General features: G+C 46.4%; 1 protein-coding gene across 1 annotated transcript; it reads right to left on the reverse strand.

The window, feature by feature from the left end:
- Nucleotides 1-3,242: 3,242 nt before the first annotated feature.
- LOC118643159 (cathepsin G-like) lies at nucleotides 3,243-6,198 on the reverse strand. Its single transcript, XM_036281087.1, has 5 exons — nucleotides 6,135-6,198; nucleotides 4,786-4,933; nucleotides 4,212-4,347; nucleotides 3,790-4,044; nucleotides 3,243-3,389 (listed from the first exon to the last, which is right to left on the reverse strand). Exons 1-5 carry the CDS (start codon nucleotides 6,187-6,189, stop codon nucleotides 3,243-3,245), a joined length of 741 nt encoding a protein of 246 aa, XP_036136980.1. The 5' UTR covers nucleotides 6,190-6,198.
- Between the last annotated feature and the right edge of the window lie 3,367 nt (nucleotides 6,199-9,565).

Genomic DNA, 9,565 nt, shown 5'->3' on the forward strand with positions numbered 1-9,565 from the left:
CTGGTGCAAGAAGGACCTCAAAGCAGAAGTTGTTTGGCCTTGTGTTCAGATGGCTGGAGGAGGCAAGAGATCACAAATGATCTCTTGCTCTCTGGTGGGCCCTAGAGCCAGGGAGGAGCTATGTTTACTGGGCCCTCCTGACCTGGGACCCAGCAGAGGAGTAAGGCTGGAAGGGAGGGCAGAGCTGGGGCCTGATCAGCGGCTGAGCCAGAAATACTGGCATGGGGCCCTTAAGTTGTATCCGGCCCCTGTTTCTTGTCTCCATCAGGATTTGGGATGGCTCTGCCCACAGAGATTTGCTGCTGGGTGGGTACCCCCTTGGTGATGTGGGCACCATGGGTAACATCTGTTGGTAGTAGAAAAGGTAAAGAGGGTGCATTTTATCCTGATGTTTTCTAGTCATTCTCCTCCTTTGTGCTGGGTGTTGGGGTCTCGGTGACGACTGTCTGCCAGGAAAGCCTTCACTCTCCAGTGTGAATACCAGGGGGTGGGGTCATTCAGGCCATATTGGAGGCTGGCTACCTCTGAAACCCATTCTAATTGACAAAGTTGTAACAGCAGCTCCTGAAACAAACACTGTAAAATTTTTGGATTGTCACATGGTTTAACAATTTGCTATACGGTGGATCATAATGTAGCCTTGGAAAATCCTACTTCTGAAAATTCAGTGGAAAGTGGAAAAAGCAATCTTGGTAGGCTGTCAGGGTAACAGAGTTCTTAATTGTTATGGGGAGTTATGCTGCTTAAAATCTTGAAATCGTTTATAATTTATTTAGTAGATTTCATGCACTTATGATAGATGTTTTACACTTCTGTAATAGAGACACTTTCTATGAGCTAATGGGACTGGCCTGTGCTGCCCTCTGTTGTTCTTCTCAAGGTTCAGATGGCTTTCTCCTGGGGCACCCACTTTTTCTGTGAACTCAGACACTATTGTCAAGGTTGCCACCAATCACCTCTGGGATTCTGTTACAGTTGTGATGAATAGCCAATGTCTAGTTTCTCCTGACCTTGATGCTCTGTGCCGGCGCAGAGGCAGTAGCCACTGTAGACCGGAAGTCTGCCTTGGCTATTGGGTTGGGAGGCAGTTCCGCGTGAGGTTACTGCACATGAGCTTGTTATGGTTTTATGACTTTCCATTAAAATCAGTAGGGCCTCGACTGCACAGAGCTTGCACCTGGAGAAAGAAAGTGGGAGGAATTGTGCCCTTTTGCTCTAGTTTCAATGCACCTTGAAAACACTTTCTTGCCCAAAGCTCTGCTGCTGAGGTTTGTTTAGTGGGGAAGAGTGCAGAGCTGTGGGAAGTGGTCTGCCTGGCTCTGGGATGGTCATGAAAAGAACTGTCTTCTGGAGGTGAGCCCTGGAAGGTCTGTAGAAACCTCTCCAGTGGGGCAGCTGGAGGCAGAGAGCTGCCTTTGGAAGTGCTGAGTGCCGGGAAGATGTGGAAGTGAGGTGGGTCTGCCCTGGTGTGTCCTGCGGACTGAGTCCTGAGACTGGGTGGTTCTTTGGGACTCTAAGTATGTTTCACAGAGAAAGGGCTGGATGGGGGCTCTTCCACCCTTTCTCCTCTCCAGCCCCATCATCAAGTATTCTCTCCATTTGCCAGTACAAACATTTAATAATGAGACTGTTATCCCCCAGAACATGCAAGTGATAGAGTTCCTATGGTTAGGTGGTAGCAGACAGAGAGAGAATGACTGAGTACTATCAAAGATACATTGTTGATTAAAATTTTGTTGATAAATAGCTCATACTGAATATTAGGCAAATGACTTTCTGATTAGAAATTCCCATAAAATAATGGTCAAATTAACCAAAACATTTCTGTGTATAGACAGTTGGTTTTGATAGGTGTTCAGTGATAATTCCATTTAGATCATGGAAATGGCAAAGTTCAGATGGTAAAGGCCACACTCAAAGGAATAATTGACATTTTGATGGACGTAAAAGAACCTTCCAGCAGATTTTGTATAGTCACCTTAAGAATGTATTTGAAGTGTGATTTTAAGTTAAATGACTTCAGTACCTATTTTTTTTTTATCCTCACCCGAGGACATTTTTCCATTTTTTGTTCAGTAGAGTGGGAGGGAGGCAGAGAGAGAGAAACATCGACGGGAAAGAGACATATCGAGTGGCTACCACCTGCATGACCAACCAGGGCCAGGGACAAACTGCAACCGAGGTACATGCCCTTAGTGGGAACCGAACCCGGGTCTCTCTGGTCCGCAGGCCGATGCTCTAACCGCTGAGCCAAACCAGCCAGGGCTGACTTCAGTAATCTTTTATTTGAATATGATATTGATGTAGACCACCCTGGGTTAATCTTTAGTTTTATTTTAGTCAACATTTGGGTTGAGTTTGGTATAACTTTAGAGTATGAAAACAGGAAGCAGACCGGTGTCATATTGAAAATGAGAACATTGTCTATAGTACAGTGGGGGTGGGCATGGGGGTTTGAGAGAAGGATTCTGGCTATTGACAGACACTTGGTTTGCTTCTATCTCCTGGCCATGTGAATAGTGCTGCTTTGAATATGGGTGTGCATTAGCTATTTTTAAGCAAGAAGATCCTTCTCTTTCTTCTAGGACTAGTATGGTTAAATTTTTTACATCTAGATCTCTGATCCATTTGGAAGTTATTTTGGATTATGGTGTGAGGAGTGGATCCAATTTTATCCAGCCCTCCACCCCTCCCACACAACTATCTACTTGTTTTAACACCATGTATTAAAAGCTCATTGTTTCCCAGTGATTTGAGATGCCACCTTTGTCATATATTAAGTTGAACCTTGGGTGGAATTTTAATTCTTAGCTGTGACTGGCCTGTGCTACACACACCAGGGGCAGAGAGTTTTAGAGTATAATTTAATATCTGGTAGGAGAGGCTCTGGTAGGGTGGGGAGTAGAGAGCCTTGCCCTGGGGAAATGGATGGCCTTCCATCAGGCCCCAAAGCTGTGTGGGGAGGGGGATGGGCAATGGAGGGCTTGGAGTTGGGAAGTAGCTCACCCTGTCCCCCAGGATGGGATTGTGGGAGGTTTATTGGTCCTGGGGAAAGATCCCTTTTTCCTGGAGGAGCTCAGGCTCAGTCCTGGATACATTTGCTTTGTACAGAATGATGTTTAATAATGTGAGAAAGTGGTTATTTCCATTCTAGACATGGACATTTATTAAGGCTCTGGCAACCCCACTGGAGCTGACTTCCAGAGAAGTCAGACACAAGGGAGGTTTCAGTGTGCTCCCTTTTAGTTAAATTGGCTCATTGTTTTATTTATCCAGGGAAGGAAGCGAGCAATCCTGGTGAAGACTGCTGGAGGAGTCGCGGATCTGCTTCCATAGGAGACAATGCCGTGGGCCACATTGCTACACACAAGGGGGCCTCCGGTGTCCCCCTGTGGGTGAGGAGAGGAAGGGACACTAAGCCAGGCCCGGCACTCCACACCTCCCCGTGCTTGGTGCCCTAAGGTCCGGCCCTCAGGGAGGGGGGTGGTGGGGTGCAGAGGTCAAGCTCCTGGGTCTTTCCCTGTTAGGCTTCCGCCCTGGCTGTGGTCACTGTTTCCAGCTCAACCCCCGTCAAAGTACCTTTCCCTTTCCTGTGGAACACTGCGTATGTGGGCGCTGTGTGTGCGGGGCTCCTCCCTTTCCCCCGAGACTGGACTGATGGGAAAAGCCCCCACTTGACTCTGGTCTGGCCCCCAGACTGAGTCTGTGGGAATGTCGTCTGTTCCCACTGCCCCGTTCTGCCCCGACCCCTCTGTCTCAGGTGGTGTTGGTAGACGCCTGTGTCCTTACCAGAAAGGTGGTCTTCCTGCCCCTCGGGTCTCCTACACAAATCTGTCTTCGGCCGTTGTAGGAACCAAAGAGATTGCTGCACTCCTGGTCCCGCTGCACTCTCAGCTGCACATCCTGGAGCGTGTCTGTTCTCCTGTTCTGGCTGATTAGGCCCCAGCCAGCCACAGTGCACAGGGACCCCGGACAAAGCCTGGCCTGGGACTGAGGCAGATCCAATGGCCTCACGAACTGATTCTGCCGGGCTCTATTTTCCAGCTGGAGGTTAGAGTGCAGGCACTCAGGGAATGTCTATGCAGCGCCCCCCCCCCCCCCCCCGCCACTCTGCCCCTGCTTCCTCCTCCATGGCCCCAGGACAAGGTGAAGCCCCCATGCTGAGAGTCAGCCAGCTCAGGTAGAGGACCAGAGGGTCAGGCAGATGGTACCTGCAGCAACATGATGTCATTCAGGTTGTTCTGCTCATTAAATCTAGGGTGACGGATTGCTCTCAGCACCACTATACTCTGCTGGGTCCTTTCCTGCCTCCTGATGTTGTGGGCCCCCAAGATGACGCGAATACGACTGCAAAGTAATGGTGGCTTAGAGGTAGGTATGAGCCACATGAGCTGAAGTCTACCTGCTCTGCAGGGCGGATGGAGAGTCCAGGGCATCAAAACTGTGGCTGAGGGAAGTGAGGGGACAGGAAAGTTCTGGAGCTGAGATCTCTGTGCCCTCTGCTTCTCTAAATCCCTGCACTGGAGATGATGGGGGACACAGTGACCTTAAGTTCTGCCTCCCCTACTATTAATTGAGAAATAGCTTGAATTCATATTTTGAGCCCTAATACATGCCTCCCATCTCTTCCTTTTGTCCTCATTTACACTAGCCAGTTCCCTGCCCAGCGGGTTTCCTCAGTCTGTCTTTACCCCTTCATTGCTAGAAACCTGTTTTCACTGCATGCTCCTATGAACTCTTCCAGACTTGCCTTCCTGGCTGCCTGGAAGACCCTTAATTCCTCACCTGCCCCAGCAGCGAGCTGACGTCATCACAAAGTCTTCTCGCACCAGGAACCCCCCACAAGTTCTCACACCTCTTTCAGTTCGGATAAGAAGATACGCCATGTAGGGGTGGGAATGGGGCCAGGCCTCTTGACCTCCGATGATCTCCCCTGGAAGGAAGTATTCAGCACTTACCTCTGCACTCGCTGAGCTCCCAGCTGGGTCACTCCAGCAAGGCTAGAAGATGGGGAAGCTACAGACATGATGCGGGGAAAGGAGGTGTGGTGGTGAGAACTGGGGTCTGCAGGGTACCACATCATGGGAGAGGGCTCCGGGGATCTGCTGGAAACACTGCTGGCTCCTCACCCCACACTCAGCTTCCTACACCTCCTTCAAAGGAGAGCCACCCTCGCCCCTGGCACGGCCAGCTCCGCCTCTCAAAGTGTGGAGAGATCTCTGCAGCTGGGACCCAGAGCCTCTGGAGTCGCTTCTACCTAAAGCTCCCAGCTACTTTCTTTTTTCTTATTTTATTTTTATTTTTTGCTTTTATCTTCAGAGAGAGCGGGAGGAAGAGGGAGAGAAACATCGACGTGAGAGAGACACATTGAGTGGTTGCCAACCGGGGCCAAGGACAAACTGCGACAGAGGTACATGCCTTTAGCGGGTACTGAACCCAGGCCTCTCTGGTCCACAGGCCGACGCCCTAACCACTGAGCAAAACCGGCCAGGGCCCAGGTACTTTCTTTGTCAGGGAGCTTCTCCGAGCCCTCTAAGCCCAGCTCATAACCAGCTCATGAACAGCACGGACTGCTTTTTAGGAATGTAGATGCGAGCTGATGGGACTGTTATTGCTGTATCCTCGTGTCCTTGGCTTTGACACAGTGGTTCTCAACCTTCCTAATGCCATGACCCTTTAATACAGTTCCTCATGTTGTATGTGGGTGTATCAGAATGTGGGCAGACCTGCCTTAAGACGGATGTCTTGGTTCCTAAGACCATTGGAAATATGTGTTTTCTGATGGTCTTGGGCGACCCCTGTGAAAGGGTCGTTCAACCCCCAAAGGTGTCGTGACCCACAGGTTGAGAACCACTGATGGACACATGGGCTGCAGAAAGATTCATAGAGCAGAGTTACAAAGGACGTACTACATGCCAGGGGCAATTCCAAGAGTTTCATGTACACTCACTAATGTAACTGTCATAGCACCTCTCTGGGGTAGGCTTTGCTATTATTCCTATTTATAGATGAGGAGCCTGGGGACTGTGACTTCAAACCATGTGCCCAATGACACAGAGTTAAGAAGTGCCTAGGCAGGCTGGGTCCAGGGTCTGTGGGATGGGACTGGGCCTCAGGGTTTGGAGGTCACTCACCTGCCCCAGCCCCAGGGGGTAGGAGAAAGGCCACCAGGAGCAGGAGTAGCTGCATCTTCCTGGCCAGGCTGCCCATCAGTTGCTGTTGGTGCTTCCTGCTGCCAGATTTTCAGTCTTCAAGAGAGGAAGGAAGGGTAGGGTGGGGACCTGAGGGTTCCCACTGCCATTCTTCTGTTGGTGTGGTAGGTTTCATCACCCCTGGCTGGCCAGGTGGTTTGCCGACCAACTGCCAGTGACCTGGGGAAGGGAGGGTAATCCAAGCTGACACCAGAGCTCCCACAGTTGCTCCCACAGTCAGTGTTGTCATCAGGAATGGGAAGCAGGGCTCAAGGAGAGACGTTGGGCATGGGTCCTGGGACCCCAAACCCACCCTACTCAACAGTATCCCAACAAGGCGTGAAAGCGGCTACTGCCCACTGCCTCCATTTTCTACCCCTCTGGGATCAGCCTGCCTGTCCTTGCCCTTTGGGCCCTGGCCGCCTGCTGACACCCTGCTGCTCCCACCTCTTTCTAGAAGCTGTCAAAGCAGATGGAGTAGCTCTCTCTCCTGAGTGGGTGGAGATTGCTGGCAGAGAAGGAAAATGGGAGAACAAGGCTGTACCACTGATGGCAACTTTCTTAGGTCACTTGAGCCTGGAGAAAGTCTCAGTACAAGTTATGACACAGCTGAAGTCTTCTTGTTGCCTTCTTCCCAATCAAGGTGAAATGCTTTGTGTCTCAGGTTGCTCTCTGTATCAGGAAGGCTAGTGAGCTGATTTTGTTGAGAGCTGTCAGAGCCTGGCTTGGAAATATGTAAGATCCTATTTCACCCAGGATATGAGACCTGTCGTCCAAATCCTCATTCTCTGTGCAGGGTGGGAGCTATGAAGAAGGGGTACATCCTTGCTGTGATACCAGTAATATGTAAATCTAAGGACCTGAAACCACCCATTCAACACTGTGGGTAAGACCCGGCAGAGCATTGCAGATTAATACAGTGGGTTTTGAGATGCACTTAAAACTATGTAGAATGTTCTGAGTATGCTCAGAAAAACATTATAATCCGATAGTTAAGTACCTATTTTTCTGAGGGCATTTGCTTAACCCACAAAATTTGAGCCTGTGTTTTGATGCCTATATACAATAAGAGGAGAAGAAAACAAAGATGAAATTTACACAACTAAGTCGAATCAGAGCCTCTCGGCACAGGAAGCCAGGGCCTGAGAAGTCTGTACCCTTGAAGTAATATGGAAGAGTAGGGGGCTAGTCCAGTTAAGTAGCTATTTATCTGAGGGTATTTGCTGAACCCACAACATTTGGTTTGATGACCTCATAAAGTTAGGTGAGAATAAAACAAAACCACATTCACCCAGTTAGGTCTAATTAGGGCTCCTTTGCCCAGGAAACCGGGACCTGAAAAATCTTCAATAAAGAAGAGTAGGGGGCTAGTCCTTGTAGGTAATTCATGAAAGATTGGAACTACTTGAACTGTCCGTGGAGTCTCAGACCTTAAACGTGTGTCATCGTGGTTATAGATGTGCCAAAGTAGCTGGAAGAATCAAATGCAATCATAGAGGAAATTCACTTAATTCCAGATTTGAAGCACACCTAAAAATTATTTTTTAAATTATAATGACAAGCACATTGTCAAATGTAAACAAGATCAACAAGCAAACAAAGAAATAAGATACCGTGACTAAGAAACCATGGGATAATATTACAGGAATAATCTGATACAGATTATAAAACAAGTATGTTGATATAAAAACAAGCTTTAAATGAACTGCAGGGAACATGACATTTAAAAAAGAGACATACCATTTGAAAATGAACTAAATATAACTTCTAAAAGTGAAAAATGTAATAACCAAAATTAAAGTCACAGTGGTGAAAGTAATAATAGATTAGACAAAGATGAAAAGAAAATTTGTCATGTGTAGTAGATCAGAAAAAGGTGTCAAGAATAAAACACAAAGAAGCACAAAGATAAAAATATAGAAAATATTCCAATTAGAAGGTTGAACATATGTATAATTGGAGTTCTGGAAGGAAAAAAGAAGAAAGAATAGGAAAAGGAATAAGGAAATAATGGCTGAGATTTTTTTCAAAACTGATGAAAAACATCCAATTAGGGGTTTAAAGAGATAAATAAAATTCAAGTAGAATAATGAGAAATGCATACCTAGAAATCAGTGTCATAAAGAAATGGCAGAAATCTTAAGAGATTACTAGAGAAAGGATGACTTTCAAGTGGATGGTGATTAAAGGTTGAATTCTCAATAGCAACAGTAAGTAAAGGCTACCCAGAAAGAAATACCTCATGGTCCTTTGGGAAGATTTTTAGACACATTTAAAAAAAATGTTTTCATTGATTTTTAGAGAGAGAAAGGGAGAGGGAAAGAGAGATAGAAACATTGATGAGAAAGACACATCGATTGGCTGCATCCTGCACACAACCCTCCCTGGGGATCCAGCCTATAACTTGCAACCCAGGCATGTGCCCTGATTGGGAATTGAACTGGTGACCTCTTGATCCAAGGGTTGATGCTCAACCACTGAGCCACACCGGCTGGGCTAGACACATCTTATAAATTGATTAGTAGTGATATAGAAGTTATAGATAGCTGATGAAAAGTGATAATGTACCTTACTCAACAAATCAAGATGATAAACTTTATAAGCACAATAGAATATTTACAAAATATTAACCATAGAGTAGGTCTTAAAAAGTGTTCAAAGAATTAAAATTATACATAATTTGTTGCAGACCACAATACATTTAGCTAGAAATGCAGAACAAAATATGAGTAGAAAACCCATATATGGTGCTGGCCGAGCTGGCGGTGGGGATGGCCCTCTGCTTGCCTGTGGATGTGGTGGAGGAGGTCCTGGATTTATGAGCAACCAGCATCTATGCTTGTTGGTTTGATGTCACTGAAATTGTCTTCCAAGATCTTTGAATTTTTATTCTTGATTTTGCCACTGATCTTGAGTTTATGGTTGGTTACTGAATTCTTGATTTTTCTGTAATGATCATCTCTAACAGAACTGTGAGGTTAGTATCTGATCTTCATCTATGTTTGAACTCTGGGTCCACCCCACTGCAGTGCTACATGAGCTCTGGAGCATGCTGTTGGATTTTCTTACAAAACTGTGACCTAGCCAGCTGTGACCTTACAAAGCTGTGCCCAGAGAAAGACCCTGTCCACTCCCCTATATTTTTAAAACTAAAGAAATAGACTGTTAAGTAAATCATGACTCAAAATCTAAATCACAATGAAAATAAAAAGTTGGCTCAAAATGATTGATAATGGAAAATAATTTATAGCAAAATGTGGTGGTCATGTATAAAGATAAAATCTGATTAACATTATACCTCAAATTAATTAATTTAAGGGTAAAAATAAAAAGTTAAAAGAGATAGGAGAATTTTTATAAACATAAGGTAGAAA

This window comes from Molossus molossus, unplaced genomic scaffold (genome assembly GCF_014108415.1).
Source record: "Molossus molossus isolate mMolMol1 unplaced genomic scaffold, mMolMol1.p scaffold_m16_p_1, whole genome shotgun sequence".
Classification (NCBI taxonomy): domain Eukaryota; kingdom Metazoa; phylum Chordata; class Mammalia; order Chiroptera; family Molossidae; genus Molossus; species Molossus molossus.

Excerpts from the sequence above, each read along its gene's own strand:
- LOC118643159 (XM_036281087.1), bottom strand. The coding sequence starts at position 6,189 with ATGCAGCTACTCCTGCTCCTGGTGGCCTTTCTCCTACCCCCTGGGGCT. Across the intron at positions 4,348-4,785 it reads TCAGCTCGCTGCTGGGGCAG|TCGTATTCGCGTCATCTTGG; the intron begins GTGAGGAATTAA and ends ATTACTTTGCAG. Across the intron at positions 3,390-3,789 it reads GCAGGAAGACCACCTTTCTG|GGGGACACCGGAGGCCCCCT; the intron begins GTAAGGACACAG and ends CCTCACCCACAG.